Source organism: Cololabis saira, chromosome 24, assembly GCF_033807715.1.
Source record: "Cololabis saira isolate AMF1-May2022 chromosome 24, fColSai1.1, whole genome shotgun sequence".
In the NCBI taxonomy this organism is placed as follows: Eukaryota; Metazoa; Chordata; class Actinopteri; order Beloniformes; family Belonidae; genus Cololabis; species Cololabis saira.
In genome coordinates, this window is record NC_084610.1 from 26147102 (window position 1) to 26168171 (window position 21070).

General features: G+C 36.9%; 1 protein-coding gene across 1 annotated transcript in view; it reads right to left on the bottom strand.

Moving 5' to 3' along the window:
• f2 (coagulation factor II (thrombin)) overlaps positions 1-15770 on the bottom strand; it is a 43644-nt gene extending 27874 nt beyond the window's left edge. The window contains exons 1-8 of the mRNA XM_061716223.1: positions 15608-15770; positions 12644-12724; positions 11599-11678; positions 11493-11517; positions 9422-9487; positions 7777-7885; positions 6182-6318; positions 2946-3245 (exon numbers count right to left, since the gene is read on the bottom strand). Coding sequence (XP_061572207.1) covers positions 2946-3245; positions 6182-6318; positions 7777-7885; positions 9422-9487; positions 11493-11517; positions 11599-11678; positions 12644-12724; positions 15608-15680 — 871 coding nt within the window. The 5' untranslated portion in view covers positions 15681-15770. The remainder of the gene's footprint in view (positions 1-2945; positions 3246-6181; positions 6319-7776; positions 7886-9421; positions 9488-11492; positions 11518-11598; positions 11679-12643; positions 12725-15607) is intronic.
• Positions 15771-21070: the final 5300 nt, after the last annotated feature.

Consider the following 21070-nt stretch of genomic DNA (forward strand, 5'->3'; position numbering starts at 1 on the left):
TTTTTTTCTTAACATTTCACCTTTTTTCTTGAAATTTTGACTTTTTTCTCGACATTTCGACCTTTTTCTGGAAGTGCATCATCAACATAACGTACATAACGTACCCTACGGCGTACCCTACGGCGTACCCTATGGCTACCCTACGGCTACCATATGGTGTACCCTACGGCGTACCCTACGGCGTACCCTACGGCGTACCCTACGGCTACCCTACGGCTTTTTTCTCAACATTTCAACTTTTTTCTCAACATTTTGACTTTTCTCAACATTTTGACTTTTTTCTCAACATTTTGACTTTTCTCAATATTTTGACTTTTTTCTCAACATTTTGACTTTTCTCGATATTTCGACTTTTTTTTCCGACATTTTGACTTTTCTCGAAATTTTTACTTTTTTCTCGAAATTTTGACTTTTTTCTCGACATTTTGACTTTTTTCTCAACATTTTGACTTTTCTAAACATTTTGACTTTTCTAAACATTTTGACTTTTCACAAAATTTTGACTTTTCTAAACATTTCGACTTTTTTCTCGACATTTCAACTTTTTTCTCAACATTTCGACTTTTTTCGACATTTCGACTTTTTTCACGAAATTTTGACTTTTTTTCTCAACATTTCACCTTTTTTCTTGAAATTTTGACTTTCTCGACATTTCGACCTTTTTCTGGAAGTGCATCATCAACATAACGTACATAACGTACCCTACGGCGTACCCTACGGCGTACCCTACGGCTACCCTACGGCGTACCCTACGGCTACCCTACGGCGTACGCTACGGCTACCCTACGGCTACCCTACGGCGTACCCTACGGCTACCCTACGGCTACCCTACGGCGTACCCTACGGCGTACCCTACGGCTACCCTACGGCGTACCCTACGGCTACCCTACGGCTACCCTACGGCGTACCCTACGGCGTACCCTACGGCTACCCTATGGCTACCCTACGGCTACCCTACGGCGTACCCTACGGCTACCCTATTGCTACCCTACGGCGTACCCTACGGCGTACCCTACGGCTACCCTACGGCGTACCCTACGGCTACCCTACGGCGTACCCTACGACGTACCTTACGGCGTACCCTACGGCGTACCCTACGGCTACCCTACGGCTACCATATGGTGTACCCTACGGCTACCCTACGGCTACCATACGGCGGACCCTACGGCGGACCCTACGGCGTACCCTACGGCTACCCTACGGCTACCCTACGGTGTACCCTACGGCTACCCTACGGCTACCCTACGGTGTACCCTACGGCTACCCTACGGCTACCCTACGGCGTACCCTACGGCTACCCTACGGCTTTTTTCTCAACATTTCAACTTTTTTCCCAACATTTTGACTTTTTTAAACATTTCAACTTTTTTCTCAACATTTCGACTTTTTTCTCAACATTTTGATTTTTCTCAACATTTTGACTTTTTTCTCAACATTTTGACTTTTCTCAATATTTTGACTTTTTTCTCAACATTTTGACTTTTCTCGATATTTCGACTTTTTTTTCCGACATTTTGACTTTTTTCTCGAAATTTTGACTTTTCTCGAAATTTTTACTTTTTTCTCGACATTTTGACTTTTTTCTCAACATTTTGACTTTTCTAAACATTTTGACTTTTCTAAACATTTTGACTTTTCACAAAATTTTGACTTTTCTAAACATTTCGACTTTTTTCTCGACATTTCAACTTTTTTCTCAACATTTCGACTTTTTTCGACATTTCGACTTTTTTCACGAAATTTTGACTTTTTTTCTCAACATTTCACCTTTTTTCTTGAAATTTTGACTTTCTCGACATTTCGACCTTTTTCTGGAAGTGCATCATCAACATAACGTACATAACGTACCCTACGGCGTACCCTACGGCGTACCCTACGGCGTACCCTACGGCTACCCTACGGCTACCCTACGGCTACCCTACGGCGTACCCTACGGCTACCCTACGGCTACCCTACGGCTACCCTACGGCGTACCCTACGGCGTACCCTACGGCTACCCTACGGCGTACCCTACGGCGTATGCTCTGCGTCGATTTAACGCGGAACCATAACTCAGGCTTGACTTTGCAAAGTCATGAGACATTTTCACAAAACAAATAGTGCATTTAGTAACGCAGTAACGCAGCCTTCTTTCAGAAAAGTAAAGGTAATCTAATTACTGTTTTTGCAATTGTAATCCCTTACTTTACTTGTTACTTGAAAAAAGTAATCGGATTACAGTAACGCGTTACTTCTAACACGTTACTGCCCATCACTGCTCGGCACCACCACTCCCTTCCCTTAACCTTTTGTACTGTTGGATTTTCAGTTGCTTTAGTTAATAAACAAGTATTTTCTGTTCACTTTACCCATTTGTCAGTTTCCATTTCTTTCATTTTTGGGTATACACATGTTATTGTCCCTATCGAGCTAATTACCACCACCTTGGGACTTTACATTTGGGGGCTCGTCCGGGATCTACCTTGTTATCCAATCAGTATACCCAAAAGTGACAGATGGATATTGTGACATTACACTCCAGTTAGCGGGTTTCTACCATACCACACAGCTGCAGGTCGCAGTAGTCCTTTAAATAAATAAATAAATAAATAGATAAATAAACACCGTACCACACAGCTGCAGGTCGCAGTAGTCCTTTAAATAAATAGATAAATAAACACCGTACCACACAGCTGCAGGTCGCAGTAGTCCTTTAAATAAATAAATAAATAAATAAATAAATAAATAAATAAATAAATAAACACCGTACCACACAGCTGCAGGTCGCAGTAGTCCTTTAAATAAATAAATAAATAAATAAATAAACACCGTACCACACAGCTGCAGGTCGCAGTAGTCCTTTAAATAAATAAATAAATAAATAAATAAACACCGTACCACACAGCTGCAGGTTGCAGTAGTCCTTTAAATAAATAAATAAATAAATAGATAAATAAACACCGTACCACACAGCTGCAGGTCGCAGTAGTCCACGGTGATGTTTCCGTGGACGTTCACGTAGCACCACGGCCCCTCTGGGTCGCCGTCCGGGTTCCGGCACTTGTTTCCTGGCAGCGCGACCTCCGGGATGAACTCCTTGTCCTTCCTCCGGGCGAGCGTTAGCGACGAGGACCAGGGCAGGCAGGTGTGGCCGCCCAGGGTGACGCTCAGGCCGCCCACGTAGTCGATGCCCACGTTGGGAAAACACTCGGTGCTTCGGACAAGAGACTGGGTCGGGGCCGCGGTGGAAGGGACAAAGTCCTGGCCTGGGGGGAAAGAGACAGCGTTTCTCGACATTGTACTTCAACATTAATCTTGACATTTCGACTTTTTTCACAAAATTTTAACCTTTTTCTCAACATTTTGACTTTTTTCACTGAATTTTGACTTTTTTCTCTACATTTCGACTTTTTTCTCGACATTTCAACTTTTTTCTCAACATTTCGACTTTTTTCTCGACATTTCAACTTTTTTTTCAACATTTCGACTTTTTTCACGAAAATTTGACTTTTCTCGACATTTTGACTTTTTTCTCAAAATTTTGACTTTTTTCACGAAATTTTGACTTTTTTCTCAACATTTTGACTTTTTTCTCGACATTTTGACTTTTTTCTCAAAATTTTGACTTTTTTCACAAAATTTTGACTTTTTTCTCAACATTTTGACTTTTTTCTCGACATTTTGACGTTTTTCTCGAAATTTCGACTTTTTTCTCAACATTTCAACTTTTTTCTTGAAATTTTGACGTTTTTCTCGAAATTTCGACTTTTTTCTCAACATTTCAACTTTTTTCTTGAAATTTTGACGTTTTTCTCGAAATTTCGACTTTTTTCTCAACATTTCGACTTTTTTCACGAAATTTTGACTTTCTCGACATTTTGACTTTTTTTCTCAACATTTTGACTTTTCTCGACATTTCGACTTTTTTCTCAAAATTTCAACTTTTTTCCCAACATTTTGATTTTTTTAAACATTTCGATTTTTTTCTCAACATTTTAACTTTTTTCTCAACATTTTAACTTTTTTCTCAACATTTCAACTTTTTTCTCAAAATTTTGACTTTTTTCTCAACGTTTCGACTTTTTTCACAAAATTTTTACTTTTTTCTCGACATTTTTACTTTTTTCTCAACATTTCAACTTTTTTCTCGAAATTTTGACTTTTTTCTCAACGTTTCGACTTTTTTCACAAAATTTTTACTTTTTTCTCGACATTTTTACTTTTTCCTCGAAATTTTTACTTTTTTCTTGACATTTTGACTTTTTTCTCAAAATTTTGACGTTTTTCTCGAAATTTCAACTTTTTTCTTGAAATTCTGACGTTTTTCTCGAAATTTCAACTTTTTTCTTGAAATTCTGACTTTTTTCTCAACATTTTCGACTTTTTTCATGAAATTTTGACTTTTTTCTCGACATTTTGACTTTTTTCTCGACATTTTGACTTTTTTCTCAAAATTTTGACTTTTTTCACAAAATTTTGACTTTTTTCTCAACATTTTGACTTTTTTCTCGACATTTTGACGTTTTTCTCGAAATTTCGACTTTTTTCTCAAAATTTTGACTTTTTTCACAAAATTTTGACTTTTTTCTCAACATTTTGACTTTTTTCTCAACATTTTGACGTTTTTCTCGAAATTTCGACTTTTTTCTCAACATTTCAACTTTTTTCTTGAAATTTTGACGTTTTTCTCGAAATTTCGACTTTTTTCTCAACATTTCAACTTTTTTCTTGAAATTTTGACGTTTTTCTCGAAATTTCGACTTTTTTCTCAACATTTCGACTTTTTTCACGAAATTTTGACTTTCTCGACATTTTGACTTTTTTTCTCAACATTTTGACTTTTCTCGACATTTCGACTTTTTTCTCAAAATTTCAACTTTTTTCCCAACATTTTGATTTTTTTAAACATTTCGATTTTTTTCTCAACATTTTAACTTTTTTCTCAACGTTTTAACTTTTTTCTCAACATTTCAACTTTTTTCTCAAAATTTTGACTTTTTTCTCAACGTTTCGACTTTTTTCACAAAATTTTTACTTTTTTCTCGACATTTTTACTTTTTTCTCAACATTTCAACTTTTTTCTCGAAATTTTGACTTTTTTCTCAACGTTTCGACTTTTTTCACAAAATTTTTACTTTTTTCTCGACATTTTTACTTTTTTCTTGAAATTTTTACTTTTTCCTCGAAATTTTTACTTTTTTCTTGACATTTTGACTTTTTTCTCAAAATTTTGACTTTTTTCTCGAAATTTCGACTTTTTTCTTGAAATTCTGACGTTTTTCTCGAAATTTCAACTTTTTTCTTGAAATTCTGACGTTTTTCTCGAAATTTCAACTTTTTTCTTGAAATTCTGACTTTTTTCTCAACATTTTCGACTTTTTTCATGAAATTTTGACTTTTTTCTCAACGTTTCGACTTTTTTCACAAAATTTTTACTTTTTTCTCGACATTTTTACTTTTTTCTCAACATTTCAACTTTTTTCTCGAAATTTTGACTTTTTTCTCAACGTTTCGACTTTTTTCACAAAATTTTTACTTTTTTCTCGACATTTTTACTTTTTTCTCAACATTTTAACTTTTTTCTCAACATTTTAACTTTTTTCTCAACATTTCAACTTTTTTCTCGAAATTTTGACTTTTTTCTCAACGTTTCGACTTTTTTCACAAAATTTTTACTTTTTTCTCGACATTTTTACTTTTTTCTCAACGTTTCGACTTTTTTCACAAAATTTTTACTTTTTTCTCGACATTTTTACTTTTTTCTTGAAATTTCGACTTTTTTCTCAACATTTTGACTTTTTTCTCAACATTTCAACTTTTTTCTCGACATTTTTACTTTTTTCTTGAAATTTCGACTTTTTTCTCGACATTTCGACTTTTTTCTCGAAGTTTTGACGTTTTTCTCGAAATTTCAACTTTTTTCTTGAAATTCTGACCTTTTTCTCGAAATTTCAACTTTTTTCTTGAAATTCGGACATTTTTCTCAACATTTTCGACTTTTTTCATGAAATTTTGACTTTTTTCTCAACATTTTGACTTTTTTTTCTGGAAGTGCATCATCAACATAATGGTAAGATTTTGAGTTTTTGCATTGTGTAGTTATGAATAATTTAGTAAATTTTTGGGGACACAAGAGTTGATTTTCAGCTAGCGTGGGAATCGTACTACGGGCCACAACAACGAGGTCAGGCGGGTCGTTTACCACATATTGGTACATGGCACGTGTCTTTCTTGACTTCCGGGTCGGTGGTGAAACACCACGGCCCTTTGGGGTCGTTGTCAGGGTTCCTGCAGAAGTTCTCCTCCAGGATGCTGCCGGGTTCCGAAACGTTGAACTCCCTGCAGGGAAACAAATCAACGAGTAATCACTGCCAATAAAGGAAACTCCAAGTCACTCTTCTCCCTACTCACCAATATCACTCAACCCCATGACTCTCTCCAACCCCAGGACTCTCTCCAACCCCAGGACTCTCTCCAACCCCAGGACTCTCTCCAACCCCAGGACTCTCTCCAACCCCAGGACTCTCTCCAACCCCAGGACTCTCTCCAACCCCAGGACTCTCTCCAACCCCAGGACTCTCTACGACCCGAGAAATCTCTCCAACCCCAGGACTCTCTCCAACCCCAGGACTCTCTCCCCTCCCACTTCTACACAACCTCTTTCTGCAACTCCATCATGTCATTTTTCACTGAAAAAATCAAGACGATCCCCGAGCACCTCGGATCAATCCCTCACCTCAGCTCCTCAGCCGACTTTCATCCGTCCACACACCTATTCTCCTCCTTCCATCTGCCCACTCTCTCAGAAATCACAGAACTCATACAGAAATCCAAGCCATTTTGACTTTTTTCTCGAAATTTTGACTTTTTTCTCGAAATTTCGACTTTTTTCTGGACATTTCGACTTTTTTCTCGAAATTTTGACTTTTTTCACCAAATTTCGACTTTTTTTCTCAACATTTCGACTTTTTTCTCGACATGGACAGGAATCTCCAACCCCAGGACTCTCTCCCCTCCCACCTCCACACAACCTCCTTCTGCAACTCCATCATGTCATTTTTCACTGAAAAAATCAAGACGATCCCCGAGCACCTCGCATCAATCTCTCACCTCAGCTCCTTAGCCGACTTTCATCCATCCACACACCTATTCTCCTCCTTCCATCTCCCCACTCTCTCAGAAATCACAGAACTCATCCAGAAATCCAAGCCATCCACTTGCCAACTGGACCCCCAGTTCATTCAACTCAAGTCCCTGAAATCCACCCCCTCCTCCGTCACTTCTGGTGTGCCCCAGGGCTCTTTCCTGGGGTCCCTTACTCTTCATCATCTACCTCCTTCCGCAAATTCCGCAAATTCAACATTAATTTCCACTGCTATGCCGATGACACCCAGCTCTACCTCACCACCAAACCCTCGTCCTCTCTCCCGCCCACCTCCCTTACTGAAATAAAAACCTGGTTCACCCAAAACTTCCTTAAATTAAACAGTAATAAAACAGATGTTCTCCTCATTGGCAACAAATCCACTTTATCCAAAACCGACAGCTTTTCTCTCACTATCGACAACTCAACTGTTTCACCCCCGAGCTAAGAGCCTGGGTGTCATCCTGGACAGCACACTATCCTTTCAATCCCACATCAATAACATTACCCGGTCTGCCTACTTCCATCTATGTAACATCAATCGCCTAGAAAGGCACCTTAAAAATAAAATGTATTATTATTAGAAACCAGTCAAGAAAACACAGAGGGTAACAGGTCAGAGGAGGTCGTTATCTAATCCACCTGGTTGTTACCTGAAGATGGGATGAGGGAAGCTGCCGCTCCAGCGCTGGCAGGTTCTGCCTAAGCGTGTGATGTTGATGTCGCCTCGGTAGGTCTGTCCGTTACCGGAGATGCAGTGACCTGCACAAACGGGAACATGACGCTAGCTTTAACTGTTTTAAACTCGGTAGGTCTGTCCGTTACCAGAGATGCAGTGACCTGCACAAACGGGAACATGACGCCAGCTTTAACTGTTTTAAACGGGACAGGCCAACAGTTTGAGGAATGATTTGATTGTCGTCACCGTTCTCTTCTCTGACCCACGAGAGCCAACAATCTTATCAATAGATACGTATCAGGAACTTTATTCTCATTTTCTGTCCCAAACGTTTGCTTGGATGACTCGATCCTGATGTTTGATACCAGGAAGTGACAGCAGATTGAAACGTCATACAGAGAACTGGGAAACGGGTTCAAACGAGGCCAAGAGTCCAGCTGGTCCTGAACTCGGTCGACTGGCGTCAGTGCAGTCGATCCTCTGGACGGTGGGGGACGTGGTCTGGTACAAGGTGGGGTTAGAACCAGGTGTTGGTTGGAACCAGATCTTGGTTGGAACCAGGTGTTGAATGGTTCCAGGTGGTGGTTCGAACTAGGGCTGCAACGATTCGTCGATGTTGTCGACAAAACTCAATAATCAAAATTGTCCACAATGAATTCCATCGTCCACAATTGTCTCCAGGCGTGTTTTTCCAACGGAGTGAGGCGTCTCACTTCAATACAATCTCTGCCGAGAGTCGCGCAGCACGACAGCGTCTCAGCAGCTGCAGGTAATAAAACTTTGGGAGTTTGGGAGCATTTTAGCCTCGATACGGTGAATAAAAAGATACTTGCAAGGTTTGCAAAAGCCGACGTTGCTTTTCACGGGAGCAAAAGCATTTGAAGAGAAAACACGTCGGAGTGCTGAACGAAACGGACCCGCCTTGGTAAGATATTAAGCCTATTTTCATTTGTTAAATTAATTTGTTCCAATCGTTAACTTTGTTTATTTTATGTTATTAGTATTATTTGAGCCACTCACAGCTACTCTCGTTGCTTTAACCTCAATCACATAATTGATGCGTGAGTGAAAGGTGAAATAGCTTGTGTGATGACAATGATGGATTATCATCTTAACTTTCAGTCAGGTTTCCTATGAACTGTCAATTATCCATCAAGCTCCACAATGATCATGTTAACATTAAATCAGATTGATTTGTCTGGACATTTCTCTTGCGGGACGGGAGAAGAAACTAAATCAATGCATCTTTATTATTGTGCGGCATGAATTCTCAGAGTTTTGTGGGTGGGGACAGTGCGGTGAATGCGCGCGGTAATGGTCAGAAATTCAGCGGGAGCGGGATGAAGAAAACAGTCTCGCTATAGCAGAGCTCTAGTTGGTACAAGGTTTTGGTTGGAACCAAATTTACCCGTTTCAAGCCCAAACTTAAATAAACAACCTACGAAGCTCATGTTTCGTACAGAAGGGTCACATGACCATAGTTGGGGGAGGGGCTACAGCCATCCTCTTCCAGTGACGAAGCTACAGAGAACAATATTTACCCAGGAATAAAACTCAACGGTTAACCAATTCCCCAAACTGTTGGTGTAGTTTAACATCCATGTTATGTTTGTGTTTACCTTCGATGCACATTCTGACGGAGCCGATGGTCGCTGTTGTTCTTTCCAACACGTCGCCTTTACAGTCTGGAGAACACACACACACACACACACACACACACACACACACACACACACACACACACACACACACACACACACACACACACACACACACACACACACACACACACACACACACACACACACACACACACACACACACACACACACACACACACTTACAATGTTTGTTTGAGTGTTCTGGACTTTGTTCGTGTTTGTTCGTATTTGTTCGTGTCCAGCTGAATAAACCCCATTACACAGATAACAATTATTAATTAATAATTACGGGACGGCAGTAGCTCAGATGGTAGAGCGGGTCGTCCAATGATCCGAAGGTCGGCGGTTCGAATCCCGCTCTGTCCCAGTTTGCTGTCGTAGTGTCCTTGGGCAAGACACCTTACCCACCTTGCCCCGTGTGAATGTGTATGAATGTTGGTGGTGGTCGGAGGGGCCGTTTGGCGCGATATGGCAGCCACGCTTCTGTCAGTCTGCCCCAGGGCAGCTGTGGCTACAAACGTAGCAGCTGTGGCTACAAACGTAGCAGCTGTGGCTACAAACGTAGCTTACCACCACCAGAGAGAATGTGTATGAATGAATAATGGTCTAAATCAGTACGTTCACATGCAGCGATTCAAGCTGGTTGCAGATCTTATCAGATAATGACATGCAGAAGATTGGATCAACTTGTCTGATTACACATGCTGTTCTGAGATCAGACTGAATCAGATTGAATAAGCCAGTGTAACCAGAGCATGGCTGACTCCGTGACGCTAGGTGGCGCTGTACCCGAGGTAACCATGGTAACCATTTCAACAAAGAGCCACTTCCGGTTGACCTCCGCTTACCAACAACAAGAAAGAAAGATGGCGTCCGAGCACCTCGACGAGGCTACAGCAGCCTACATTTCCTGCATTATGTAGCTTTTAGTGCTGATGATGAAAAGAACAACGGATCTTTTGACTGCAGTGACTGCAGTGATGATAGAAGAACGATGCCGGCGGCGAGTAATACGTCAAGGGGCCATGAACCTCAAAATGTTTAACTCTTGCATCTGCCGTAGCAGAAAACGCGTCTCCTCGTCCAACCAAAAATTAGTTCTTCCTGTAGACATGTTTTGAAGAATGAAAGAATGGCTAAACACGCGCCGCCTCCTTTTCAACTACTGAGCACGCGTCGTCTCCTTTCACTTCCGGGTGAATCCCCTCCCCCGGGGGAAAACCCCACCCGGGAGAAAATCTCGAGCATGCGCAGACTGCAATATCTATGTCCCCGTATACATGGCGTTAACAACCTGGTTGCAACTGGATTATCTAGGTGCTCCAACCTGGTTGATGGATCGGGTTAGTCAGTCCCACACAGGTCCCAACTTGACCAGGTTGAGGTGTTTACATGCAGTTTAAAAGTCGGAACGATGTCTAACCCGATCTGCAACCAGGTTGAATCACTGCATGTGAACGTACTGTAGCACTTATGAGATTCATTGAGTGGAAAGTGCGTTACAAGTTAAATTCATCATTATTATTATTATTAATAACATGTTTCTTAAACAGAAAAACAGACTGTAGACTGTTCTGTAGCGACCGCTAGCAAGAACACCTTGCAGCAGCAGCCGTAACGGACGGACGGACGGACGGACGGACGGACGGACGAACTAACTAACTAACTTACCATCCATTGATCACAATCAATGTCGTAAAGACAATTCTTGTATTCTGAACCTTGTTGTTCAACTTTATTCACGAAAGTTTGACTTTTTTCTCAAAATTGTACTTCAACATTAATCTTGACATTCCGACTTTTTTCACGAAATACACAATGAAAAAAGAATCCTCCTCCACTAAAATATTATTTTTATTTTTCTCCTGCCCTGATACTCTTCCGTAGTTTGGGATGTTACAGATACAGATTTATGACCGGATCCGATCGCACTTCAGTGGAACCAGGTTTTTGAGTCGTAAAACACACATTTTTATTAATTTAGTGCGACGTTGGGGCAGATGTTGAGAATGAAGTGGCAGCTACTCACCCAGATATTTCCCCCAGAAGTTTTCCTGCAAGGACAGAGTCGGTTTCATCAGTTTAAGCTGATTAAATAGTTAAACATGTTGCAGGAGAACAGAGAAACGTCCTACCGTCTTATCGGGGTTCTCAAACACCTCCCGAGCTTCTTCGTGATCGCAGATTTCCTCCAGACATTCTCTCTCCAGGTTTCCTGGTGGCAGAAATCACATCAGTATCAGTTACGTCTCTGCAAAAGTCAGTTTTTTTTCTTTCTTTTTTCTTTTCTTTTTTTTCTACACCCAAAAAAATAAATTAAAAATGTTTTTTTCTTTTTTCCTCACCTTTCTTTTTTTCTTTACGAAAAAAATAAATTAAAGGTTTTTTTCTCTTTTTTTTTCTTCACCCCAAAAAATTAATTAACGATGTTTTTTTCTTCTTCACCCAAAAAAAGAAATTAAACTTTTTTTTCCTTTCTTTTTTTCTTCACCGAAAAAAAAAGATTTTAAAGGCTTTTTTTTTGGGGGGGGGGGGGTCCTTTCTGTTCTTTCTTCACCCACAACAAGTTAATTAAAGGTGTTTTTTCTTTTTTCTTCACCTAAAAAAAGAATTTAAACATTTTTTTTCTCTTTTTTTCATCACCCCCCCAAAAAAATTTAAGGTTTTTTGGGGGTTTTTTTTCTTTCTTTTTTTCTTCACCAAAAAAAAAAGAAATTAAATGTTTTTTTTCCTTTCTTTTTTTCTTCACCCAAAAAAAAGATTTTAAAGGTTTTTTTTGGGGGGGGGGAGTTCTTTCTCTCCTTTCTTCACCTACAAAAAGTTAATTAAAGGTGTTTTTTCTTTTTTCTTCACCTAAAAAAAGAAATTAAACATTTTTTTTCTCTTTTTTTCATCACCCAAAAAATAAATTAAAGGTTTTTCTTTCCTTTCTTTTTCTTTTCTTTTTTTTCTTCACCAAAAAAAATAAATTAAAGATGTTTTTTTAATTTTTTTTTTCATCAAAAAAATAAATTAAAGGTGTTTTTTCCTTTCTTTTTCTTTCAAGGGCATCTAACAGAGTTTTTTTTTCTTCTTCACCAAAAAAAGAAATTCAATGTTTTTTTTTTCTCGTTTTTTTCTTAAGCCCCCAAAAAATAATTTAAAGGTTTTAAAGGTTTTTTAAAGAGGAAGAAGATTCACCAGGTTTCAGCTCCTCAAACATCTGATTGGCTCGTCGGTTCCGGACCAGAACCTCCGCCGCCTGCTGGCCATTCAGGAAAACTGCAGGAAAAGAGAAAAAAATCAAGTTCAATTCAATCCAGTTCATGTGAGTCGTTCCAGTTTAAAACCCTGAAACATTTTAACTGCAGTTCAGTTGAAAACAGTTAATTTTCCCGTTTGAAGTAACGGATCAGAGTTGGAATGAAGTCCAACGCGCTGAAAACTAATAAAAATCAAGGAGAAAAGAAACACGGGCGAGCTGGTTGTTTATCAGAGTTTGAAGTTTGTGGCAGGGTGGAGGAGCTGCAGCCACTCAGGCTGACGGGCCACACCTGTGTCCCGTCAGCCTGAGTGGCTGCAGCTACTCCACCCTGCCACAACGTTTTTATCTTCTAGTCTTGTGAAGATCCAGACTGACCCCAGAAACCCGGTAGGGGAAGGTGAGATTATGTGAGACGTCGGGTAATGTGAGGCCCCCCCTGTATCTCGGCAACAGTTGTGGTCACGTGACCGTCATCTTTTCAAGCCCCTCCCATTTCCCACTGGCTATGAAGAAAAGAACCTCATGGTGATTTGGTAAGCATGCTTTTTGGATAAAAATATGTTTTTTGCATGTAAAAGTAAAATTTCTTCCTGTCAACTGAGGCCACGTTTCCACGTAGCCGGGTATTTACAAAAACAGATATTTCCCCCTCTACATTTTGAAAAATAGCATCATTTCGAAGAACCTGCATAAATAGTTGCTTCTCAACATTTCGACTTTTTTCTCATCATTTCGACTTTTTTCTCAAAATTTCGACTTTTTCTCAAAATTTTTACTTTTTTCTCAACATTTTGACTTTTCTTTACATTTCGACTTTTTTCTCGACATTTTGTCTTTTTTCTCGACATTTCAATTTTTTTCTCAAAATTTCAACTTTTTTCCTCAAAATTTCGACTCTTTACTCAAATTTCGACTTTTCAACTTAGGGCACGTAGATACGTAGCCAGGTATTTACAAAATCAGATATTTCCCCCTCTACGTTTTGAAAAATCCCATCATTTCCAGGAACCTGCATAAATATCTGTTAAGGTGCTATGAGCAGCCAAACCTGCAGGGGGCAGTGTAACGAGAAGATAAAGTCATGCTAGCCAATCAGAATCCTGGAAAAAAACATCAACAAATGACACGAGTAATTTCCAGATACTTCCAAGATGAACCAGAGTCTTTGGTTTGGAGTGACAGAGAAGTGGAGTTACTTTTAAGTGTGACGTTAGAATATAAAACAGGTAAAATACAAGAAAATATTGACGGTTACAAACTAATTGTAACCACAGGTGTCACTCATGACGGTGCAAAAACTCAAAATCTCAACAAGAATATTTGTCTTATTTCTAGTTAAAATGTCTCATTTTTAGTCGAAAAATCTCATTACACTTAAAACATGAGTCATTATCAGAAAAATAACTTGTTATTTAACAATTTTCACCTGTTTCAAGTAAATTTTCACTTGAAATAAGTAGAAAAATCTTCTCACTACAAGCAAAAAAATCTTGTTCCACTGGCAGATTTTTCTACTTATTTTAAGTGAAAATTTACTTGAAACAGGTGAAAATTGTTGTTTTTTCCAGTGATGAGTCTTGTTTTAAGTGTAATGAGATTTTTTTGACTAAAAATGATACATTTTAACTAGAAATAAGACAACTATTCCTGGTAAGATTTTGAGTTTTTGCAGTGTAATATCAGTAAATAGTTTGGTGTTTGTTCTAAACTCAATCTCTGCTTCTATTTTGACTCTTGACCCAAACAAAGTCCATTTTTGAAGCATCAGGACTCGGTTCTGTTCAGGTTTTAAGACTAGAAGATAAAAACTTAAAACTTGATAAACTTTTGAATGTGGAGGCTTACACTTACCCAACTTCTAATATTATTTGTTTGTTAATAAATTGCAGTATATTTTAAAATGGTGTAAAAATCACTCTCTAGATTCTAGAGAGTGATTTTTTACATCATTTTAAAATCATTTTTGTTGGGGTCAAGAGTCAAAAGAAGCAGAGAGAGTCACATTTGGAACAAACACCAAACTATTTACTGATATTAGCTGATTTTAGCCCAAATATTTACTGATTTTAGCCCAAATATTTACTGATTTTAGCTAATTTTAGACAAAATATTTACTGATTTTAGCCCAAATATTTACTGATTTTAGCCCAAATATTTACTGATTTTAGCCCAAATATTTACTGCTTTTAGCTGATTTTAGCCCAAATACTTACTGATTTCAGCTGATTTTAGCCCAAATATTAACTGATTTTAGCTCAAATATTTACTGATTTTAGCTGATTTTAGCCCAAATATTTACAGATTTTAGCTGATTTTAGCCCAAATATTTACTGATTTTAGCCCAAATATTTACTGCTTTTAGCTGATTTTAGCCCAAATATTTACTGATTTTAGCTGATTTTAGCCCAAATACTTACTGATTTCAGCTGATTTTAGCCCAAATATTTACTGATTTTAGCTGATTTTAGCCCAAATATTTACTGATTTTAGCCCAAATATTTACTGATTTTAGCTGATTTTAGCCCAAACTATTTACTGATTTTAGCCCAAATATTTACTGCTTTTAGCTGATTTTAGCCCAAATACTTACTGATTTCAGCTGATTTTAGCCCAAATATTTACTGATTTTAGCTGATTTTAGCCCAAATATTTACTGATTTTAGCCCAAATATTTACTGATTTTAGCCCAAATATTTACTGATTTTAGCCCAAATATTTACTGATTTTAGCCCAAATATTAACTGATTTTAGCCCCATTATTTACTGATTTTAGCCCAAATATTTACTGATTTTAGCCCCAATATTTACTGATTTTAGGTGATTTTAGCTCAAATATTTACTGATTTTAGCTGATTTTAGCCCAAACATTACCCCCAGTATTCCAGATCAGGGTTCGGTACCGTGTTGGGCGGTGCAGCCGTGCAGAACCAGCAGCAGCAGAACTGCAGATAATCCGGGATTCGGGTCCAACATGATCCAAGTCCAGCAGAACCTTCAGAACCAGAACCAGAACCTCCTCAGAACCAGAACCAGGTCCGTCGTCTCCAGCAGCTTCTGCGAGTCCGTTTCTCCGTCTCTGTTCCCTGTCGGGGATTATTGATCGCGGGGTCAAAGTTCAGGAAATGTTTAATGTGGGTCGTCGTGTGTTTGTCTTGACTCAACACAGACGTCACGTCCACAAAGATCCAACCACACAGTTGTTGAGCTGCATTTTGTAATAAACGTCCAAAATGTAATAACTTTGTAATTTCATTTTGTAATAAACTACCCCATTTTGTAATAAATTTTGTTATTGCATTTTGAAAAGATTATTATAATTTCAAGATGACATGTCTGTTCTTTAAAGAAGAGTTTCAGGGCCAGGCAGGAGAAAAATAAAAATAATATTTTAGATGATGATTTTTTTTTCATTATGCACTTCGAGAAAAAAAATCAAAATGTCGAGATTAATGTTGAAATAAAATTTCGAGAATAAAGTCGAAATTTCACCTTTTTTCTCGTCATTTTGACTTTTTTCTCAAAAATGCATAATGAAAAAAAAAATCTTCCTCCTCTAAAATATTCTTTTACAATACTCTTTTTAAAATACTCTTCTTTAAAGAACAGACATGTCATCTTGAAATTATAATAATCTTCTAAAAATTTGGGCTAAAATTAGCTAAAATCAGTAAATATTTGGGCTAAAATCAGTAAATATTTGGGCTAAAATCAGTAAATATTTGGGCTAAAATTTGTAAATATTTGGGCTAAAATCAGTAAATATTTGGGCTAAAATCATTAAATATTTGGGCTAAAATCATTAAATATTTGGGCTAAAATCAGTAAATATTTGGGCTAAAATCAGTAAATATTTGGGCTAAAATCAGTAAAAAAAACACTTTTTCTCGACATTTCGACTTTTTTCTCAAAAATGCATAATGAAAAAAAAAATCTTCATCTAAAATATTATTTTCATCTTTCTCCTGCCTGGCCCTGATACTCTTCCGTAGTTCTTTGTGTTGGATTTTATTAAAATCAGTCAGTCCCTGACTACTGATCAGAAACTTCCTCCTCCGTTGCTGAATCCGGTTTATCCAGTTGAAACAAACAGCCGTTTCTCTCATTCACATCAATGCACTGCAAAAACTCAAAAACTTAACAAGAATATGTGTCTTATTTCTAGTTAAAATGTCTAATTTGTAGTCAAAAAAATCTCATTACATTTAAGACAAGACTCATCACTGGAAAAAACAACAATTTTCACTTGTTTCAGTAGATTTTCACTTGAAATAAGTAGAAAAATCTGCCAGTGGAACAAGATTGTTTTGCTTATAATGAGAAGATAAATCTTTTTCTACTTATTTCAAGTGAAAATTTACTTGAAACAGGTAGAAATTGTCAAATAAGTTATTTTTCTGGTAATGACTCTTGTTTTAAGTGTAATGAGATTTTTTTACTAAAAATGAGACATTTTAACTAGAAATAATACAAATATTCCTGGTAAGATTTTGAGTTTTTGCAGTTTTGAGGTCGAGTTCCCGCCACGTTTGGTCCTCCGGTTGAAGAAGAGACTAACATTTAGCAGATCATCGTCCTCCACCTCCGTCTGACTCACAATCCAAATATTGACCGTCAGATATGGAGGTGAAAGTCTGCCGGTCCAGAGTTTGTGGGCGGCAGTAGCGCTTCATTTGTCCATGAAGACATTACTTGAAACAGGTGAAAATTGTCAAATAAGTTATTTTTCTGGTAACGACTCTTGTTTTAAGTGTAATGACTATAGACTATTACTGCATATTACAGCTGAATGAACATATAGGATAAGAAAATATCACTGGGTATGTTAATATACTGAAACAACTGGATGGAAGAGTTTTATTGTCCTTTTTTGAATTCTCTTGTCTGTGGCAACTTTCAGACAAATTCAACTCCAACAAATTACATTATAGTTAAAGAAAGATGCACACATATATATATATATATATATATATATATATATATATATATATATATATATATATATAAATATTAAAATAAATATAAATATTAAAATAAAATATTAATATTAAAATATTCACATCCCATATACTGTACAATGTAATCTTTTCTCGCAATTATTCACAGTTGTTATCATGAACCTACGGTGGCCGACGCTTCAAATAAAAAGAAATCGCGCTGCAAATAAAAGAAATGCTGCAAATAAAAAGAAATCCTGCTGCAAATAAAAGAAACGCTGCAAATAAAAAAAAAGAGGCAAATAAAAAAGCCCCAACAGAAGTGAATTACCGGGGACTATTTTTGCTGATGCACCGGTGTTTTTTACGTAAGAAGAAGACGACGAAGAGGACGTAAGTGAAAAGGAAGAAATAAGAAGAGCGAGGAATAAGAAGAACAACGAACGAGAAAATAAGTGAAAAGGTTAGTGTTCAACGTTTCTACGTGTAATTTTTAATGTGCAACACCGGTGCATCAGCAAAAATAGTCCCCGGTAATTCACTTCCCTTGTGGCTTTCTTTTTGCGTCGTTTTTTTTAATTTATTTGCAGCGGCGTTTATTTTATTTGCAGCGTTTCTTTTTATTTGCAAAGCGTTTATTTTATTTGCAGCAGCGTTTGTTTTTATTTGCAGCGTTTATTTTATTTGCAGCGTTTCTTTTATTTGCAGCGGCGTTTGTTTCTGTTTGCAGCGTTACTTTTATTTTCAGCAATGGCGGGTCTCGGACACCGTGATTTATTTGCAGCAGCGTTTATTTTATTTGCAGCGTTTATTTTATTTGCAGCAGTGTTTCTTTTTATTTGCAGCGTTTCTTTTATTTGCAGCAGCGTTTGTTTCTGTTCGCAGCGTTACTTTTATTTTCAGCAATGGCGGGTCTCGGCCACCGTACGAAATAGACAAACAGGCGATCTATGAGTAACTTCAATGAGAAATAAAACACAGAGAGAATATGGATAAAACAAGGTACAGTTTATTTACAGATTTTCATTTTGGAGGGGCCGGATCCAATCAAATAGGTGCCGGATCTTGTTTTAATCAAATTAATCCCTGGGCGGCAGCGACGGTAGATATATATAAAGGCTTTTATATATATCTACGATCAGAATCCAGGAGCTTAAATCAGAAAAACCTGGTCCCGGTTCAAACGTGGCCTGGCTGGACTCGTTTAGAGCTGCTCTGGTAAAACTGATGTTTTATTCCAACATCCCGCTGTTTTTATCTCCCCTGAATGTATTAAATGTTTGCCTCCAAACAGGAAGTAGTAATTAAGTTAATAAAGACGGTAATTTCCTGTATCTGAGTCAGTGTTTGATCTGTGAAGATAAAGTAAGTAAAGAGTTAATAATCTGCACTTATTAATATCATTAATTTATTTTAATTTTTATTCTTTATTTCATTCATTAAAAGAAAAACAAAAAACAGTTCAATATAATTACAACAAATCTCTTTCCTTGAATGAAAGAGAACAGAAAGAAAACTAAGCTTATTTTATCTGTCCCTTTTTACTAAGAAATCACATTTCAATTAATGTAATAATAAAAAAAAAATAAAAATTACGCAATTAAAAAAAAACACTTTCCAATAAACGTAATTTAAAAAATAAATAAAACAAATTACGCAATTAAAAAAAAAAACCTTCCAATAAACGTAATTTTTTTTTTAAATTACAAATTACGAAATACATTTTTTTTCTCCAATAAACGTAATTTAAAATCAAAAACAAACAAACGAAAAAACCAAAACTACAACAAATTTATAAAATAACAAAATATCTTTCGTCAAACACAGATAGTCGTATTCTTTTTGGATTCAAAGAAAAATAAATGTGACAATGATGCTAAAAAGAGAGAGAGAAAAAAGAAAACCCAACTAACTTAACAAATATCATGATATTTCTTAATCAAACTGGCTTTTATTATTCTTTTAAATGTAATGTTTGGTTTAAATTATTTGGCTTCTGTTTCCAGATTGTTCAAAAACTGAAACCTTTTACAGAAACACAACGTTCCATTAATTTGGTCCTGAATTTCATGTAATTCTCCTCGTGGCCACCAGGGGTCAGTATTTACTGTATTTACTGTATTTGTTGTATTTACTGTATTTGCTGCGTCTCAGCTGATTCCAGATCAGCTGGTTATTTAACCTGGTGAAACAAACAGGTGATGCTGATTGGAGAAACAAACAGTTATGTGTTTTTGGAGGTTTGAGCAGTTTGGTTTGTTGTTTTCTTTATGTTTTATGAGTCAAAGTTAAGAAAAATAAACCTACGCTGCAAAAACTCAAAATCTTACCAGGAATATTTGTCTTATTTCTAGTTAAAATGTCTCATTTTTAGTCAAAAAATCAAGTAAAGTAAAAAAATCAAGTTTCAAGTAGATTTTCACTTAAAATAAGTTGTAATAAGTAAATCTTGTTCCACTGGCAGATTTTTCTACTTATTTCAAGTGAAAATCTACTTGAAACTTAATTTTTTTACTAGTTTTTATTTGTCTTGTATCAACATTTAAATCACCGGATTATTTTATAAAACTTTATATTAGTAAAAAGAACACAAGAAACATCCTCCGTTGCTACATCTGGTTTATCCGGTTGGAACAAACAGCCGTTTCTCTCATTCACATCAATGCACTGCAAAAACTCAAAAAAATGTCTAAAATGTCTAATTTTTAGTCAAAAAATCTCCTTACACTTAAAACAAGACTCATCACTGGAAAAAACAACAATTTTCACCTGTTTCAAGTAAATGTTTTTGCTTGTAATAAGAAGATAAATCTTGTTCCACTGGCAGATTTTTCTACTTATTTCAAGTGAAAATTTACTTGAAACAGGTGAAAATTGTCAAATAACAAGTTATTTTTCTGGTAATTACCCTTGTTTTAAGTGTAATGAGATTTTTTTGACTAAGGAACACTATCAGGTCTTGTAAATACTGCAGAGCTAAGCCGTTTTGGGCTTTATATGCAAGTAATAAAATTGTAAATTGGATTCTAAATGTAGATAGAAAAGACTGAAATAAATCCAGAAAACTACCGACAGCGTAGCTCAGGGGCATTTCAACTTTTTTCTCAAAATTTCAACTTTTTTCTCAAAATTTCAATTTTTTTTCTCAAAATTTCGACTTTCTTCTCGACTTTTTTCAAAAAATGTTGACTTTTTCCTCAAAATTTCGACTCTTTTCTCAAAATTTCGACTTTATTCTCGACATTTCGTATTTTTCTCCAAATTTCCAGTGAAGACTGAAATAAACCCAGTGGTCTACCGACAGCGTAGCTCAGGGTGTCAGAGAGCTGCCTGGGGAGTCAGAGGACACAAGTTCAATCCCCTGGGAGGATCTGGGTCAAAGTGATGGAGACACAACTTATGGATCCAGTTTTAAAGTCCACCGCCTGA